This window comes from Brienomyrus brachyistius, chromosome 8 (genome assembly GCF_023856365.1).
Source record: "Brienomyrus brachyistius isolate T26 chromosome 8, BBRACH_0.4, whole genome shotgun sequence".
In the NCBI taxonomy this organism is placed as follows: Eukaryota; Metazoa; Chordata; class Actinopteri; order Osteoglossiformes; family Mormyridae; genus Brienomyrus; species Brienomyrus brachyistius.
The window spans coordinates 24,562,619-24,581,847 of NC_064540.1; the positions used below are offsets into that span (position 1 = coordinate 24,562,619).

Consider the following 19,229-nt stretch of genomic DNA (forward strand, 5'->3'; position numbering starts at 1 on the left):
CTTAACTGACACAATCAGACAAGAGTAATACTTTATGATTTTTTTAGGAAGGAAAGAAAATTTTTATCATTAGAATTAGTACTGTTAGTATGATCCGCTTGTTTTTTATTGTCACGTGTAATTTTTTAATGACAAGTACTCCATTCACAAAGTGAGAAATGGCAGAAGTGACTTGTGATTTCTGTTAATCTCTCGAAGTCTAACATTCTGCCAGTTCAGCTGTTGCTGGCGCGGCCGTGTGGCATGACGTTGTTTATTTTCTCACTTTTTGCTCATTAGCTATTGTACCTTGCTGAGCAGTTTCACACTTCGCAGCCAATATCATGCCCGCTGAAAACAGCATCAGCACCATTGCTTTAAAAGTACTGAGGATTCATTATGACTATTTCAGCATATGACCACACATGGATATGACCTTCAATGTAGCTAATTAAGTTCAGGTCCAGAAAGTTAAAAATCCAGACCAATATTTTGTTTCAACCAACCAAGTGAGTACTCTGTGTCTGTGACTCCTCAGACTCAACTGGTAGGACGAAACAAAATCTTGGTCTGGATTTTTACCTTCTGGATTTTACTTTCCACCTCTACTAGTATATAATAATATACTGTCTTTGCCATTAGAATCCAGACTGTACATGTCCCTGCAAGCAAACAGGGAGCATGTTTGGCACTGTGAACATTTATTGAGTGAAAGTTTGTGTTTGTTGCATCAGGAACGTTGCCGCGGAGGATGAGGAAAGAGCTCCTGGCCATCAAGCTAAGAAACCGACCCAGTAAGCAGGAACTGGAAGATCGTAATATCTTCCCCACGCGCAGCGACCAGGAGAGGCAAGAGATTCGACAGCAGATTGAGATGAAGCTTGCCAAGTGAGTCGGCATGACTGCCCCGTTGTTACACTCCTCTCTCGTCCTCATCCCCACCACGTGCACCTTTCTGTGTGTCACCTCCTATTGGCTCTTTCCTTTCATTGAAGCATTTCCTGCACTTTTTTCATTTGCCGTTTGCTTGACTCTCCCCTTTGGCCTTCATTACCCATGGATTAGGTATCATTTGCCATAGGATCTGTCTTCCTGGTTCAACTTTTTGTTAATTCCTCATATTTGGTTTTTGCTCTCATTTGCTCGTTTTAGGTGTCATTATACATTGTTATGTGCTCTCATTGGCTCTTCTTAGGTGTCATTATACATTGTTATGTGCTCTGATTGGCTCTTCTTAGGTGTCATTTTACATTGTTATGTGCTCTCATTGGCTCTTCTAAAGTGTGATTTTACATTGTTATGTGCTCTCATTGGCTTTTCTTAGTTGTCATTTTACATTGTTATGTGCTCTCATTGGCTCTTCTTAGGTGTCATTTTACATTGTCATGTGCTCTCATTGGCTCTTATTAGGTGTCATTTTACATTGTTATGTGCTCTCATTGGCTCCTCTTAGGTGTCATTTTACATTGTTATGTGCTCTCATTGGCTCTTCTTAGGTGTCATTTTACATTGTTATGTGCTCTCATTGGCTCTTCTTAGGTGCCATTTTACATTGTTATGTGCTCTGATTGGCTCTTCTTAGGTGCCATTTTACATTATGATGCTCCCACTGCTTGTTCCACACCTCTGCAATATATGGTGAAGGTGTGTTGTTTTATAGCATTTATTATGCAGCACATCCCGTATCTCTAAAACAGGACTTGTTGTAAATCTGCTTGTAGCAAGAGTTTAGCCTCTCTAAACTCTTAAGGCTGCTCTTTTGCTAGACCTGTTCCCAGAATCTTCCTAGAATTCTTTTGCGTGGATAAGAAAAGCAGAACCTGAGAAACACAAACCCTTTTTCATTGGATTAGGCTCCTTTTTATTGAGTGAAGCACCGCTTAAAATTAAATTTCGCTATCAGATTCTTACGTTGCACCCTGTGTGGTGTTTGTTCAAGTGTATTGATGTTAATGGAATGAGACCGTTCCATTGAGAGGTGCAAGAGGAACACAACAGAGGGAAAGCTAATCTTATTTGTAAGCTTATATAATTTTTGTGAGGTTTATATAATCAAGGATTAGGGATGCCTTGTTTTGTATTTTAAGCTGTTGTTCAGGGTAGTGGTTCATTGATTTTTGTGAGATAAAGGTTCCCTCTGTATCTTGTTTTGGTGTCTGGTGCGTCTGACTTAATTTCTGGATTTACTGAAACTTGGATACACTTCTGTAGATACTACAAAGCATGCTTACATGGTTTTACAGTATCATTATTGCAATTTTTTTTTTCATTTTGTTTCATTCAAACATCGTGTACTATGTGCTCTGTCAGCAAAGCACAAAACTGGACAGAATTAAATAAATAAAAAAAACCCAGACCATCACTGGTTAGTAACAGGTGGCAAATGATTCTGTCTCCATGGTTATTCATTAATTAAAACTCTGACTTAAATGTGCCATAGCCAAAAACATTAACATGCTAGTTTTTATTAATTCATTAATGTATTTCTTTTGGTGATGGATAAAATCACTGCATGTGACCACTCTGATTACATTCTCTTGTTGCACCAGGGTATACATCTCCAACAGGGGTACAAGCTATTTGCCAGTTTTTTGTCTTTCACATAGCATCAAATTCACTAACCATGATCTCAAAACGATGTCTTCTAACTGCTAGCTGAGAGTTTGAGAAAAAGAATATTTTGTTTGTCTTCATGAAATGCGTGAGATGGCAAATCGCGAAACATCTCATCAGCTTTTGCCTGCAATTGTCAGGCCAAAGAAGTTCTTAAATGACAAGATCATGGCAAAAAAGTAGCCAAACGAGGATCCACTTCATGGAGCAAGTGAAGGATAAGAGAGGAAGCTGGAAAAGAGACACCTTCCTGTTTTCAGGTGCAGCTTCTTTAACGCCAGACAACAGGCAGTGTCTTTACAACGCACACACTGTGTTACTTTTTGGGAGCCATGTGGCAGTAGCCATTAAGCAAGTAAACGAAACTAGGAATAAAACAGGAATGAAATCTAAGATTGTCCACATCCCTTTTTTAGTGAAACAATCAGGCAACATGGTGAATCTGAAGTTTACCATTCACAATACTGAGTGAAGTAGTTTGAACCTTCTTGCACTCATGTTTAATACAGTTGTGGGTTTCTCAGGTCAGTGAAATTACTTAGCCGTGAAAAGTATAGCCACAGCTACAGCTCAATGTTTTAAATAATTATTATTAGCTTTTAGGCCCCATGAAAGCATATAATATTGGGCCCCCCAGTCCAGACCAATCCAGTTTTTTTCAAATTTTTTAGGGCCCCTGTCAGTCAGGGGCCCTTGGAATTGTCCTAATCCCCCCCCACCCCCTTTTGGCGCTCTTGCTTTCCAGACATCCTGCCTGTGTCTCCCACTTATTCAAACACACGCAGATAAACACACACGAATGGCCATTCAGACACTCGCGATCCACAGGGGATGCTGGAAGGCCAAAGTCAGCATTGTTTCCTCTAAACAAATTTACGGAAAGCTATTGTTAGTTGTTGAAGCTGCTGCTGTAACCAGTATGTGTATAAACACACTTAATGGGTGAAAGACAAGGTAAAAGGCTGAAAGCCCAGAATCTGCAGTGATGGGCAGTGCAATGTGAGAGGGAAATGTTTTGCAGCGTGACAGGCAGTGCTGTGCAAGTTAGTGAAAATTCGTAGTTAGTTAGTTACTGGTTACCTTGTTCAAAAGTAATTCAGTTACTTTGCAAATTACTCTATATAAAAGTAGTTACTAGGAAAAGTAACTTGTGCATTACTTCAATTCTCTTATTAATGCATACATACCCAGGTGGCAGACATACGTCAGCAGGGCGTTGGTTTAATATCGGAACCTTGTTAAATGATCTCGTTCTGTTTAGGCCTATTAACAATACAGTAAAACCTCGGATTGCGAGCATAATTCATTCCGGAAACTTGCTTGTAATCCAAAGCACACGTATATCAAAGCAAATTTTCCCATTAGAAATAATGGAAACTCAGATGATTCGTTCCACAGCCCAAAAATATTCATATAACAATGATTAATACAAAATATAAAGTAAAAATACATATAACAAATTAACCTTTGAAAAGAATTGTGGATGGTGCGAGGGAGACAAGAGAGAGGAGAAGAGGAGGGTTATTTTGTAGGACGACTTTCACTATAACTAACGGAATCACTGCTATCTGTTGGCTCACTGGAATCTTTTTCTTTTTGTGCGACTTTAACAAGGAACCTATCCAATGACAACCGATTTTGCCTCCTTTTCGATTTCCCGGAAATGTGGACATTGTATTGTCATTAAATAGATACATTGCTCACATTGCTACACCCTTATCCGGGTGGTGCTTTTCTACTAAATTTTGACTATACTGTACGAGTGAGGCATGCCAACTGAGACCGAGCATTGGAGACGATTATTCACAATCCCACAGCGAGAGAGAGAGAAGGACCATCGGCTAAGTTGTGATCACGTGACGCTTGACAGGCAAAGCGTATACGTGATACTCGTATTGCAGGACCTTGCTCGTTTATCAAGTTAAAATTTTTTTTACAAATGTTGCTCCTCTTGCAAAACACTTGCAAGCCAAGTTACTCACAATCTGAGGTTTTATTGTACTTAAATTTATGTAATATATTGTAAAAATCTGTTACATAAGATAATATGTGTTTCAGTGTTGTTGTTATTCCAACAATTTTTGCTTTAATCATTCAGTATAACTGTTAGGCCTATTATTGTTTGTGTTATATTGTCAAAATTTTGACAATATAACACAAACTTTTAATCATTAAACTTGTGTAGCTATATCGTATTAAAAAGTAGGCCTGCATACAGGGTAAACAGAACAAATGTACCCTATACTGTATAAATATATGTAGTATACCCCAACTGTGGGTTATGTACTGTAGGCTAAACATCGCAGAATGATCTCATTAACATTGTGTTGCTGTTGAAATACATCGTGCACATTGGGGGAATGTCGAATCAATATTCAGCAGCAATGTCTGCAACATTGTGGCAGAGATTTTGTTGATAGATTTTCAAGCATTGCGGCGACATTGTGCTTATGCATGTGTGCTGTCTAGGTAGTTATATTATTTTAGTGCTGCTGCCGTGACAGGGCAATAAAATACAAATGTCATCCTTTATGCATCACTGTACCTAATCACCCTTTCACTGCGCCACCGTAAGGTTAGATGATGCTAGATCATAAACAGAATATTAGGAGAATAAGTTCCATTTCTCCATTAATATTTTCACGCAAGGCAAAAGTAAAGAGTAAGAAGCCCGTTCTAACATCAGTACTTTGAAAAGGTGATTAGTTACATTACTCGTTACCCCCAAAAGTAGTGGAACATTGGGAGGGTGTCGAGACAGAGGGGTTGCTGAGTGGTGCGGTTGTCACTGCTTTTTACATGTCACAAGTATGTATCGTACCCTTCCTCAGAAAACCAATATATAATCAAAATGCTCACAGGAAATATTTCTGTCTCCAGTCCGAAGACTTCCTAACTGAATGATGAAGTAGCTAAGATCAATGAGGGTAACTAACACTTTACTTGAGGCAGTAGTACACTCTTACTTAATATATTAATTAACCAGAAACTAAGTGTTAGTTACATACTGATACCATGTTCATTCATCATTAATCAATCATAACAGTTCATGTATTTCATGCAGGTATTATATTTGTTAATGATTTGGACTTGAGTAGTTACTAAGTAGTTGTGCCCCCCCCTCCCCAAATAAAGTGTTACCTCAAAGAGTTTTTTTAAGGCCGGTTTGAAATACGGATAAGCATAGTCAGAGACTGGTAGCTGTTGGGTTTGTAGTTGAAGTACAGAATGATTGGTAATTGTGATAAAAAACACTTGTGAATCATCAGACACTCTAGATATGAAACACTGTTTGACCGATTGATTGGGTGATTGGTTTATGAAACTTAGAAGCAGCGACATTGGATAGATGTTTATGTAAGGATCAGGGCACCCTGGCTAAGTATATCGGCTGGTCAATATTGTTTGCTACTAAGCAGAGATTATGACTCACACGTACAGATCATTAATTTCCAAAAGCAGAGATTACCTCAGTTGTTTCAGTAATATATCCAGCTTCTGGGGTACTATGTGAGCTGGGGGCCTTTGTGTACAAGTATCTTCCAAGCAATTAAACAGCAATTAATAATAATGATGTTGTTGGCTTTAAAACTCATTTAGCGATGGGTGTGACCTCGGGTGGAGGGGAGACTCTGTGGTCTTGTGATTTACTTTTCTGAACAAGGTCGTAAGACAGTCGTCTTTAGTGGAGCAGCGTTGTAGTGTCACCCTCAAACAGGGTGTGAAGTACATCACATCAGATCAGTAAGGCACATGCAGTTTCATTATGAGGGATAAATGTCCACTTAGTATAAATCAGTACAGTGGATTAAGGAAACATCCATCCATTTTCCAAACCGCTTATCCTACTTGGTCGCGGGGGGTCCGGAGCCTATCCCGGAAGCATTGGACACGAGGCAGGGAACAACCCAGGATGGGGGGGCCAGCCTATCGCAGGGCACACTCACACACCATTCACACACACATACGCACCTATGGGCAATTTAGCAAGTCCAATTAGCCTCAGCATGTTTTTGGACTGTGGGGGGAAACCGGAGTACCCGGAGGAGAACATGCACACTCCACACACATGGAAGCCAGGTGGAGACTCGAACCCGGGTCCCAGAGGTGTGAGGCAACAGTGCTAACCACTGCACCACCATGCTGCCCCTTGGTCATGGACTCTTATTTTCTAAATGTTCTCAAGCCAACTAAGAGATATCATCTTTCCAGCCCAAACTAGATCCTTGTCCAGTAGGATATGTACCCGGAGGAAACCCCATGACAACATGGGGAGAACATGCAAACTCCACACACATGTGACCCAAGCGGAGACTTGAACCCGGGGTCCCAGAGGTGGGAGGCAACAGTGCTAACCACTGCACCACCATACCGCCCCTTACAGTGCTAACCACTGCACCACCATACCGCCCCTTACAGTGCTAACCACTGCACCACCATGCCGCCCCTTAAGGAAACACAAAAGGACAATTACAGTGCCATTTTCACATTGGATTTTTATAAGTCTGTCAAAAAGATACAAGAATTCAAGAAATTCACTCTGGCTAAATGGTCCCACATGATTTGCATCCTGCAAGGTTTTAAAGGTGAAACGACAGGAAAATGCTCCTGTCACTTTCTTTAAAAATCACACACATATTGACTGATTATAGCCGGAAGCAGCTGGAACGTTCTGAATAGATTCCAGTCCCTCAATAGTGTAGGTGTTTTTTAAATAGCATTATAATGATCTATATAGCACTGTAATTATCTGTAAGGCAATGCAATGATGTGCTTTGTTCTCCCTGGATAGCGCTGTGCCGTGCCGTTTTCCATGCCACCCATTGTGTAGCGCCGCATCTTGCCAGAATGCAGAGAAGTAGCCCGAGAGAAGGGGAATCCTCTGCTGCTATATTTAGCGCCGGACGTGGGCAGTGAAGCTGAAAAGCTGCAGCACAAGCATTCGGTCTGTTGCCCCAGCGTGCCTCCAACCCGTCAGCACATCGACAGCTGTGTCGCTCGGAGAAATCTAATTCCGCTCCACAACAACTGATCCGTGTTTCTTCTGGGGTCCCGCATGCTCTTTCTAGCCCGGCCCGCTGCCTCGGCTTACGGTCTTGATGGACGTCTAACCCCCAGCTGAGAACCTTGTCCTTGAGCCCCCTCCGTGAGTTTTTTTTTTTTGTCAATAATGCGTTCGCCACTGTCCCGGAGGGAGCAGCTCATACCTATATTTAGATCCAGAACTGGTGAATTATGCATGGCCTCCTGCCCTGTTATCATCCCCCCCCCCACCACAGCCTGAGCAAGGCTAGCTTTTCACGAGACCAGGAGCGTGTCAGGACGTTTCAGCGTAGGAGGCCGCCTGGCAGATTGTCGCCACCTTTCCTCTGCTCTTATCCTCAAAGTCAGTACACAGAGGGCTGCCGGAGTGCCAATAACACTAACCGGCACCCAGTCACCCACACGCAGCTGCTCCTCATGCACATATATAAATGCCCGTGCTCATAATGAAGAGCGATTATTCATACTCCGCCAGAGAGGTGCTTTGTTCTGCCTGTAAGGATATTGTTCCAAACAGCTTTTCTTTACTCACGTGGACCGAAGCTGCGTTTAATTTCATGCAAGAAATTAGTATAAAAAAATTTTTTTTCAGTGAAACCATTGTAATTTTGTGCATCACATGAGTTGTCTGCTGGTGATAATAAGATAAAATAAGATGAGATAAGGTACTTTTATTTGTCATTTGTACAAGTACAGGTACATAGAGATCCCTTTATTTACGTATCCCATAATGCCGTCCAATTTAAACGTGGACATATATACATACAGGTGAGAGAGAAGCTTGGGGTCAGGGAGCAGGTTCAGCCATTTATCTGGCATTACTGCTTTTTGGGGAAAGGCCCTGACTGATATAAGTACTCTGCCAAGCTTGGGGATTTGAACAACAACCTACTCGACAGAGGCATGGATCCTGAAACCATAGAACCACACTCCACATTTATGAATAAAATAAAACAGCGCACTACTATAGTCCCATGAAATCCATCCATCCATCTTCTGTACCAGCTTGTCCAATTTAGGGTCGCGGGGGGTCCGGAGCCTATCATGGAAGCTACGGGCTCAAGGCAGGGAACAACTCAGGATGGAGTGCCAACCCATCACAGGGCGCCAACCCAGTGAAATATGACAATATAATGTGCAAAAAAAACAGAAGTATGTTGTAATTTTTCCTGTTTTTTTTTATGATTCAGCAGCCTCCATGTTTTGGGCATGAAACTAAGAAAGAAAGTACACACTGAGCAAACCCTACAGCAGTGTTTCCCGGTCCGGTCCTCAGGGACCCACAGTCAGTCCATATTTTTTCTCTCTCCGAGCTTCCTCCCAGAAAGTGCAGGGAGCAAAAACGTGCACTGTGGGTCCCCAAGGAGCAGACTTGGAAACACTGCCATATAGAAACAAATACCAAATGACCACAGTCCTCTTGAGGATGCCTGAAAACATATTATAGATCCAGTGGGTTTCGATGATCACATTATGTTGCTATGCAACACAGGGTGGGCAGCCCTTGGTAGGTTTTGGTTCTCCTGCAGGGAGAGACCCTCAGTTTCAGTCGCTGAAATATTAAAAATCCTGTCTGAGCTCCATCTTTAACATTTGTTCGTGTCAGCATACAGTTCTAAAACTCAGAGTGGTCTGGCCAGCACTGCGCTGTCAGTCAAGCCTCTGAAATCTATATATAAACCTTCCCTTAGAACTATGCATATTTATTAAATTCTATTGATTCCTATTATGCGACGCTGCGGCGCATTTTATATTCAACATGCAAGGTTAAAACGCAGTTGCTCATGTACTCTGTGTACCTTTTTTCAGGTAAAGGTTATACAGGAGCGTCTAACGTTACTGCGTCTAAATGGCTCTGCTTGCTTTCTATGGAAAATACCATATGTAACTTAAGATACATCCATTTGGAAAATTGTCAGAGACCAGTGGTATGTTGTGGTCTGTTATGACTCTAGGTGGTAATTGATCACAATAAATGGAGCTGCTCTTTTAGTTAGAACATTAACCGGCTTTCCTTTCAATGCTTCTCTATAGGTGTTGGATCTGTCCTTCATGGGCAGTTAACAGCTGGAATAGATGTTTCAAAGCTAACCAAGAATTTACTCCAACCTGCATGTTAGAGAAGTTTGTTCTTATCCTGGCCCCAACACATAATTGTTCCATAATATACATCAACGCTGTGAACAAAGGCTCTGTTAGCTGTTGTGCTCTTTCAGACCTGGAATATACATGGTATGTAGTTATGGGAGCAGAAGCGTGTCTATAGGAATAATAGAAGCCCATGTGGAGAATGAGAAACTTCCAAGTGCTTTTCTGGCAGTTGTTTCCAAAGGTGGAAAGTTCAGGTCCAGACTACAAATCTAGGCCAAGGTTTTGTTTCAACCAATCAGCTGAGTAAAAAGAGTCACAGTCACAGAATTCTCAGCAGGTTGGTTGAAACAAAACCTTGGTGTGGATTTGTACTTTCTAGACCTGAACTTCCCATGTTGTTTCTGAACGAGGCTGGAATTAAAGCATCCTCTGTAACGTGCTGAGTGTTACTCTTCACCCCTTATAGTGCCTCCATAACACTCCCAATAAAAACTATTGGCAGCAGCACTGTAGCAGAGCTTGGTGCTTTTGCCTCTGTCCATATTTCCTGCACAGCCCAGAGGAGCGCAGAGGAGCCAGCAATGGATGGCTAAGAGCATCCAAAGTGCTGAGCTGTGTTTGGCCAGTGAGGTGCTTTGTTCAGTCAGAGGATGTTCAGGATCCACATCAAGAAAGGTTGGAAATTATATGCTGTCACTGTCTTTTCACCCTGCGACCTACATGCAGCAATTATATAAGCACTTTATAGGTTAAAATTGGATTTCTGTGTGGCAGGATAGTGTCTAATTAAAACATCAAACTGCAGCCTTGCTGTTCACATTAGGAACACTGAGAGACACTAGGTGAAACATCACCACACTCACATCCACCATGTGGGCCTGATAACTAACCAATTAGTGCACCTGACTGGAAATTAGCCTGGAGGGAACTGGAATATGCTGAGACACCAAACCAAAATAACAGAAAGAGAGGATTATGAATCAATATAGCTTGGGATGAAAATTCAGTCTACATTTAGAGTGTTTTTTTTAATAATGTATTTTCATATTCATTTACATGCATATGGAGCCTTTTTGAGCTCTAGATGTTTAGCTGATTACTCGGAAGCAGTGATGAGACACAATACTTAAGGTTTAAACATTTAAAATTTATTAGTCTGAGTCTGCTCCATCTATCTCTTGTTCCTTCTCATTCCTGTTAGACATCTTACTAGCCTTTCTCCTTATCGTCCTGATGGTGCCATCCTGTCCTCGGTTCCCTTGGTTCCCTCTCATTGTGTCACATTGTCAGTACACCATCCCACGCAGCAGCCTAACAGTTTGCTCATTATAACCTTGGTTACACAAAACAAGCAGTCGCAGAAGATCAGATTTGCATAAATGATTAAACAATCCATCACCTGTAACCAAAAGATTGACGGAATCAAGTCCCAAGACTGATTCTATAGTTTAACCATTAAGCAAGGATCTTAACTTGAAATGCTTTCAGGAATTATTCCTTTGAGTTTAAATGAACAAATTATAAATGTTGTTGATCATTATAACTCAGAAGAACCCAAATGATTTACATAGCTGTATTTGCATACTAATGTGGCATTACCCAATGAGAGGCTAGAGCGTTCTTATTCTGTATAACAGCTCTCTTGTAGAAAAAGAGAAACTTGCACTTCTTTCTGCACATTATGGTATACTTTGTGGTCTACTTGTACAGTGTACATTTAATATAACTGGAATTATAGCCACTGCGAGCTCTGTGCATACAGAACATGCATTGTCTCCCGGTTTTTGGATGGTTTTCCTCCTACATTCCAAAAACACAATTAGGCAAATTGTAATTTCTAAATTGCCGTTGCGGGGTCTTGGTGTGTGAGTGTGTGCCCCGCGATTGACTGGTATCCTGTCGGCTGGTTGTGCCTGGGCATTCTGGGATACGTTCCATGCTTTCTCTGACCCTGTACTGTATAAGTGGTTTTAGAAGATGGATGGATGGATGGATGGATGGATGGATAGCATTGTATACTGTAATTAGAATATGGCTGAATGTTTATACAAAAGTTTTAAAGCACTCGTTTTTCATTGTAAATGGCATTTCTATTCTTTCTCATTACAAAATAAGGTTAATCTGCTCTTGAACTGCTGAAGTTCACAGAGCACTTGAAAGCTATGACCTTTGCTGTTTGAAAGTGACCTTCGCGCTGGCTCCCACCCCGGTGTGAGCTGGGGTCAAGCAGCTGTTTGATAAATAACTTATATGTGGCCCTATGAAAAGCAGGCTGTATTTCTGGCAGCGACTTTTATATCGCTTGGAACCTTTGAAAAAGCAGCTGGGAAAAAACACCACTTTGAACAAGTGTCAGATGCTGAGGCTCGGCTTTGAAGAGGCGCATGACCATGGTGTTGCTGGTCCGTGGATTGCTTGTCATGCCACATTTGCCACAGCAACTGGCCACTGTAAAAACAGTACTCTGTAGTATGTTTTATGACATTGTTTATTATCAGTCTTTCGTCATTTTTTTCGTTATTTACTTTAGGGTCATGACTACTGCAATTGTAACTGATTGCAACTTTAACCCCCTTCAGGGGTCTCCAACTCCGGTCCTGGAGAGCTACTATCCAATAGGTTTTCCATCCTGTCTTGCTTCTGATGAGCCACACCAGTTCCGGGTATTTACGTCGGAACAGGTGTGCCTCATCAGATGCCAGGTAGGATAGAAAATCCACTAGACTGTAGCTTTCCAGGACTGGAGTTGGTGAGCCCTGCATTAATGAGAGGGGCACAAGGCGCTGGCGGAGCCTAAAGCATGCACAGGGTGAAAGTTAAGCTCCTTGCCATGCAGAACGGGACTCGTTTCACTGACAGCTGAGCCTCCGCTACCTTGTGTTGGAGAGCGGAGTCCCGTTAATCATCAGCCATCGTACCTGGGTCCTCAGCTGCTGCCTGGGCTCTATTTCCACTGCCGTACCAGACTGGTGGCTGTGAGGGGCACAGCTAGCATTGAGGCCAGCGGTTCCTGGCCCCCTGATGTCGTGACTGTCCCCCCAAAGCCTCTGCTTGACCCGCCTGCTTATTGTTTCGACATGCCGTTAACACCCTACTGAAGTGAGCTGCTGCGAAAACACAAACAAATACACAGGTCCAGAGTAACAGTGTCTGGGATTCTGAGGCGTCCCTGTACTGCAGCCCTTTTGGCGTTTGCTGCCGGCTTGTCCGGCGTGTGCCTGTTTATCCGACTGCACATTTGTGTGTGTGGGCGCTTATGTACCTTCAGTACTTGTCTGAACGCAGTGCAGAATTTCCATAACTTCATCCTGAAAAAGCAACCAGATGGTGTCTGCTGGCAGCAAGAAGAAAAATCGGGCCTTTTTTTAAAATGACCAATTTAAGTTTCTGTAAAAAAATTTCTTTTGCCACAGTTACACAAATCCTAAATATATAAATGTGTGTGTGTGTGTGTGTTTGTATATATAATACATACAGTACTTACCTGTCCTATTTTTATTTGTGAGAGACTATTTATAATCATTTGTCCTTTTTTGCCTGTTCTTTTTAAATAGCATAAGTCTATAATTACATGAATTTTTCTCACTATTGCGCTACATGGAATAAGTTTGTAGAAATGTAGCCAAGTTCGACAAACAGCAAAGGTAATGATGGCCAATGATATACTGAGGCGTCGATCAGCACCTCTACCAAGCTGAACTCTGTAAAACATCAAGGATGTATTTAGGTCAGCGCTGGAATCTCGCGTGGACACACACATATATACACACATACACACACGGAGCTGGAGATAACAGAAGAGGTGGTTCACAGATTCTTCCTCGCAGATGCCCTGATGAGTGTTTAAAAGTGGCTCAACTCAAATATTTGTTTCCTTGTAAAGGTCTCTTTTAGCCTGCATTGGACAGCAGCTGCAGATTAGGATTCAGAGAACCTTCTGATCCCTTTAGATTCTGGTCAGTGCCCTCTGCAAATTCCAGGACTGTTGGCCAAATGGTGAGGGATCCATTAAAAAGTAAACCCAAGGCTTGGTTCCAAATTTACCGCAGCAGCTTTCCCAAACTGCGCCTGCTGTTGCCGTGAATCACCACCGTCATGTGTCTCTGTCTACACCACTCAGTGTTGGTGAGAATGATGCTACTGTACTGGTCTTTTCAGCTGGGATTCATCATGTATGTAATTTGCTGGGAGCACGACGTCCAGTCTGCAGTAAAAGCCCCAGTCACATGCAGAGTAACATGCACGGCTTTCCGGAGCTTAGTGCTGTTTCAGGTTTAATCTGAAGGGTAGAAAGGATAAGGTAATGAGAGAAGAATTGCACTCATAAATGCAGTTCATAGCTTTGCATCTCTGCAGTCTTGTAAACAATAGAATTAAATGCTTTTGTTGTCATTGTACATTTCCGATACAACAAAATTTCCCATGCATCACCCGGAATGGTTATTACAAAAACAAATAAAAAGATTAAGAATTTTCAGAAGTAAAATTAAAATATGCTGTATAAAAAGTGGAATATGCTATATAGAATGTTATATAGAAAGGTTAAAAAAAGTAAATAAATAGAGTTTATGTATATGGTACAATGATTTGCACATAAACAGGCATTTTTTGCACATGATAGGTAGCAATGCACATTTCACATGGTGAAATGTTAGATATTATTGCACGTGACTTTTGGGGGTGTATTGGGGTTGAGGGGAGTTGGGGTGTATAAAGTATAAAGAAGCAGACTTTTAAAACTATTTCAGACCTTAAACATAGCAATTAACAATAAAAATATTGTACTAAAGTGTTTCATTTTCCGAGCAGCCATGAACGTGAGATTCAAGGCCTTGATCAGGGCATACGGCGTCCGTCTCCCCCATGAAACACGATGATTCTGCTTTGCTTGGGGGGGGGGGGGGGGGGGGGGGGGGCTGTTGGTGACAAGAGGGAGTGGGCATCTGTTTAAGTAGATATTCAGAGCATTTCTCTAATAGGCTAGTTCTCGTTTGCTCTCACAATTATAGAAAATTATAGAAAGAGCATTTTAGTTTATGGTATTTTATCGGACAGTAGTCAGATTTTCCATTAGTCTTATTTTCCATTAGAGTCATTATTTTTTTAAATGATAAAATGCATACAGTTTTGAAATATATTATGAGATATTTTATATAATACAGTACTGGGTTATTTGGTTTCTGTTCCTTTATAAAAAATCTTGCTGATGACTTGAGCTGGTTTTATTTTGTTTTGAGCATTCATTGACATATTCCCAGTGATGTTGTCCAGTAATGTGATCATGAGCATTATATGACCTCGAAGTTACAGCATATCTGTGATGGGTAGGCGGGAACCTGCTGACGTATTAATTTGGTGTTTGTGCAGCACCTGAAATCCCCGGTCAGGAAGGTAGGGTTCTCGTGTGATTGTGGAAAGGGCTTATTCAACCAGACGACTTTTCCGATGCGGGAGTGTGGTGATGATCCGCGGAGAAAGTGGTAGGAAGATGAGATAAAACAAGACGGGACTTTTTCAACATCGAAAAGCAAACTATCAGAAAGACTGTATTTCTGCTGTACAAGTTCCTTCAGGCGTGTTCTGAGTGTGCGTGGGAATTTTCTCATGCAACGCTCCTGCAACGAAATAATGTACGGAGGAAAGAAAGGAGGCAGGGTTTGGAATGGCTCTTTGAATAGCAGCGCTGTCAGATTCTCGGGCAGACTGCAGATCAGGCTATACAGTATCTGCAGGTACGCTGACTCCACTCTGCTACTGAGCCGTGAATAAGTTGCGTCCGCTCTCTAGCGTTATTGGTGTATAGGCGGGCGTCAGTGTAAGAACAAGTCACAGGTCAACGCCAGGAGTTAGAGGGATTTCCCGAGAGAGAGAGCGTGAGGCTGCGCGCGCCTCCCTAATCCCCTTCTCGAGCTAAGCATCACAGTCGGGATCTGGACTCAGGACGGGGAGAGCGGGGGGCTGCCGCTGCAATGTTCAACTCCATATTTCGGCGTCTTTGGAGACTTGACTGCTAATACGGAACTGTACAGTATACAAGACAATCAATCGCGATGGTCCAGAACGTGATACTAGTGTTTTTCCGCAGGAGACTAAGCCAGCGCCCGGGTGTAGAAGAACTGGAAAGTCGAAATATTCTAAAACGTAAGTACCTTTTATGTCGTAATACTGTGTCCACCTGATTTAAAAAGAAAAGACGGTGTCATTTACGACTGCATGTTGATCGTACGGATTCCGCTTTCTTTTCTCATTTATTGAAATGTTGATGGTATAATGAAATGACAGAAATGAAATCCAAAAATAAGACTGACTTATCTGGTAGAGTTGTACTAAAGAATTGATTTTGCCCTCTTTTTATGAAGTAGTTCACAAAAATAATGAAGAAAATTCACATGATTACATTTTTATATGGAGTATACATAGTAAATCGAAATGTAAACATGCATTTTTTTAAATACTGTTTTATTATACATATTTTACTAAACATATAATTGTATAAACATACATATAAAATATACATTTTATACTGTTTGCTGGCTTATGAGATTTAAAATGTGTCCATGTTATAGCAAAATATTCTGGTCAGTTACACATCTCAGAAAGATAGAGTATAGAAAAGCCCAAAGGAGATTTTGATAGGGACACTGACATACTTGTACTTAACACACTTATGGGACTCTGGGGATCTCTCAGTTACGTTTAATGTTAATCTAATTTCAGGGCTAAAGAAAATTGCATTTTGACATATGATACTGGTAAATACATTGGTCACCGGAAGTAATGTCCCACATAAATAAGGGACGTGTTGCCTTCAGTGTGCTGAAATGCAGGGGCTCCCTGTGCTGAGGAGGTAAGAGGGAGCTGGAGCGGGGCAGGTGCCCCCGTTTGCACAGCCGGCGTCCACATGTTTGTGTATGTGGCACCTGTGGGCCCCCGATCCTGCCAGCTGTTGCTCAGCATGGCAGCCCACGCTGCCATCCTTCATGCAGTGCGGCACGGGTACACAAAGGGTATGGGCCCGCATCAAGGCTGCTGTGCATCGCTCCCAGCCGAAGCGAGAGCAAACACAACAAATGGCAAGAGCACAGACATCAGAGGATCAGCAGGCGATTAGAGAGTAGGAGGCGTTAGGCGTGCTAACAGAATAACCAAAGCTATTATTTACCTCCGTGAGCTCTAAATTAGAACTTTTTGGTCTGGCAAATAAACACACAATTCTACCTGGTGAAAGCTTCAGGCAGTTAATGGGACAGAGTGTGGTGGTCTTGTCCTGAAGAGTCCCCACGTTGAGATCAGCAGAGCGAGGCTTAAGATAATCCTACCCCAGAAACAGTTCAACAACAGAAAAGAATTGAAAAAATCTCTGTTTTTAGGCAACATCAGCATTAAGTAAAACCTAGTGACAGAAGATCCAATTAGGTCCAGTGTGTGTAGTGTGCTTTGTGTCTGTTTGCAGTCAGTGTAGACACTTACCTAGAGAATGTGGCGTATTCTGACATCTGGCCTCAGCTAAACAACTGTGCTGATTCTTCGTTTGGCGTGAATCTGATGGCAGAGGTCAACTCATCACACAGCCTGTCCTAAATAGTGTTACTTAGACCTGAAACACATTTGTACAGTAATACAGGTGAAGTAGCAAGTGAAACAGGTTGTGTTCTTGCAGTGAATGAAACAGAAGAATTTAAGAAACTTGTAAGAGAAAGTTTAGACCGTACATTTCTATTGTACCTGCATTGCAACCCAGTGTTTGCCAACCCGGGCCTCGGGTCCCCAAGGATCAGGTTAAGAAACTCAAATCTAAATCAACTTCCAAAAGCTGGGAGTGCGACATCTTGTATTAAAGATTAGGCACCACATCATATGACATGGCTGAACACCGAGCTGTGATTCGCCTGCCTCTTATCTGTTTCGCTTTTACTGACGTGGACATTTTTTTCTTCTTCTGGGTTACAGAAAGGAATGACCAAACAGAGCAGGAGGAGAGACGGGAAATCAAACAGCGGCTTAACAGAAAGGTATGTCAGCTCAAACAATTCCCACCATCACCTGCAGTGTCCTGCAGTGTGGGCCACGTTCGGGGTCCCAGAAAAGAACCACCGTACTGTTTTTTGTTTTTCCTGGAATACCGACGCAGCATATTCAGTGCTATTGCAGTGCTATTGCCATTAAACCGTCATGATGTCATGTCCACACGGGGCTGTGGTGGAAAAGGAGGGATGTAATGAAAGTGCAGTTGCAGTGATGAAGGGCACTTATAGGATGCTGAGTAATGACGATGAGCTTTTCTTCTCATGACACCATGGGACAGTCGCTTAAGGTCAGACTTATGTTTGAGGTAAATCCATGCCTGGTACAAATCGATTGTACTGGTGTTATGTTACATTCAGATATTATAGATGAAACAAATTTAAGAGGTTTAATAGGACTGTATAATAGCTGCCGACTGTTAGCACGTGATAGAACATGCAGCGTGACCTGGAGATCTGGATGTCAGTGTGCAGAAGTTAGAGCAGCTAAGATCTGAAGTATTACCAGCAGGTCTTCAAGCTCTCCTTGTCGTCTTGATGCCGCTTACCTTTAGCGGTCCCCCCGCCCGTGATAGAGCCCGGTTTCGGGTGAAGGCCGGTACCATTCCAGTGGGGAGGCACTCATGCTGGCTGCATGCGTGATAAACTTTCAATGCTGTCAGTATAGCCGAGTATAACTTATAAACATCCTTAGTTCCCGATGTGTAGTAGAAGTCAGACAGGCTACACCTACCTTTTCAAATGTGAAAGACGGGGGCGCTGGCAAGACACAGGACGCAACCTTGCTTGGTGATGCCACTGTGACTGAAAGGCATTATTTTACAAAAATCTGCATTCCAGCCCATTACCGGATGCTCTGCTGCATCATTTGTGAGGCTGCCCTTCTCCTTAGCCTGCTGGCATTTTGTGGCCAGTCGCAGGGTCCTTCATCCTCCCCCTTCCCTGTTTACCGCAGCTCAACCAGAGACCCACAGTCGACGAGCTCCGGGATAGAAAGATCCTCATCCGCTTCAGCGACTATGTTGAAGTGGCCAAAGCTCAGGATTACGACCGCCGTGCGGACAAGCCCTGGACCAGGCTGTCTGCTGCTGACAAGGTGATACATGGCAGCTATGTGCCCTCCATCAGTATCGATCTCCACTCGCACCCACATCCTAGCCATGACTTGCCATGGGCTCCAGTTTCCTGAGCCATCTCTTAGAATTCTTGTTTAATTTTCTCCAGTCATGTTTAGGATGCCGCTGCGTGGAGGGAACTGCATGTTGACATTGCTATGGAAGCAATGTTTTCGTATAATGAAAATCCACATTTATTCACTTAGCAGACGCTTTTGTCCAAAGTGAGGTAAATCGTACAGCTAGGATAAACGTCCGATGAGGGGCCGATAACAAGATGAAGATCATCGCATAGATAAGCAAGAAGCTAACAAATAAAAATAAATAAAAGATGACCATGATGTCATTTTAGTGAGGGAATCCC

General features: G+C 42.4%; 1 protein-coding gene across 7 annotated transcripts in view; it reads left to right on the forward strand.

Moving 5' to 3' along the window:
- LOC125747863 (phosphatase and actin regulator 3-like) overlaps positions 1–19,229 on the forward strand; it is a 52,621-nt gene that overhangs the window by 32,522 nt on the left and 870 nt on the right. For all 7 annotated transcript variants that reach the window (XM_049023408.1, XM_049023409.1, XM_049023411.1 and 4 more), the window contains 4 exons: positions 714–867; positions 15,812–15,867; positions 17,677–17,738; positions 18,706–18,846. In XM_049023408.1, coding sequence (XP_048879365.1) covers positions 714–867; positions 15,812–15,867; positions 17,677–17,738; positions 18,706–18,846 — 413 coding nt within the window. The remainder of the gene's footprint in view (positions 1–713; positions 868–15,811; positions 15,868–17,676; positions 17,739–18,705; positions 18,847–19,229) is intronic.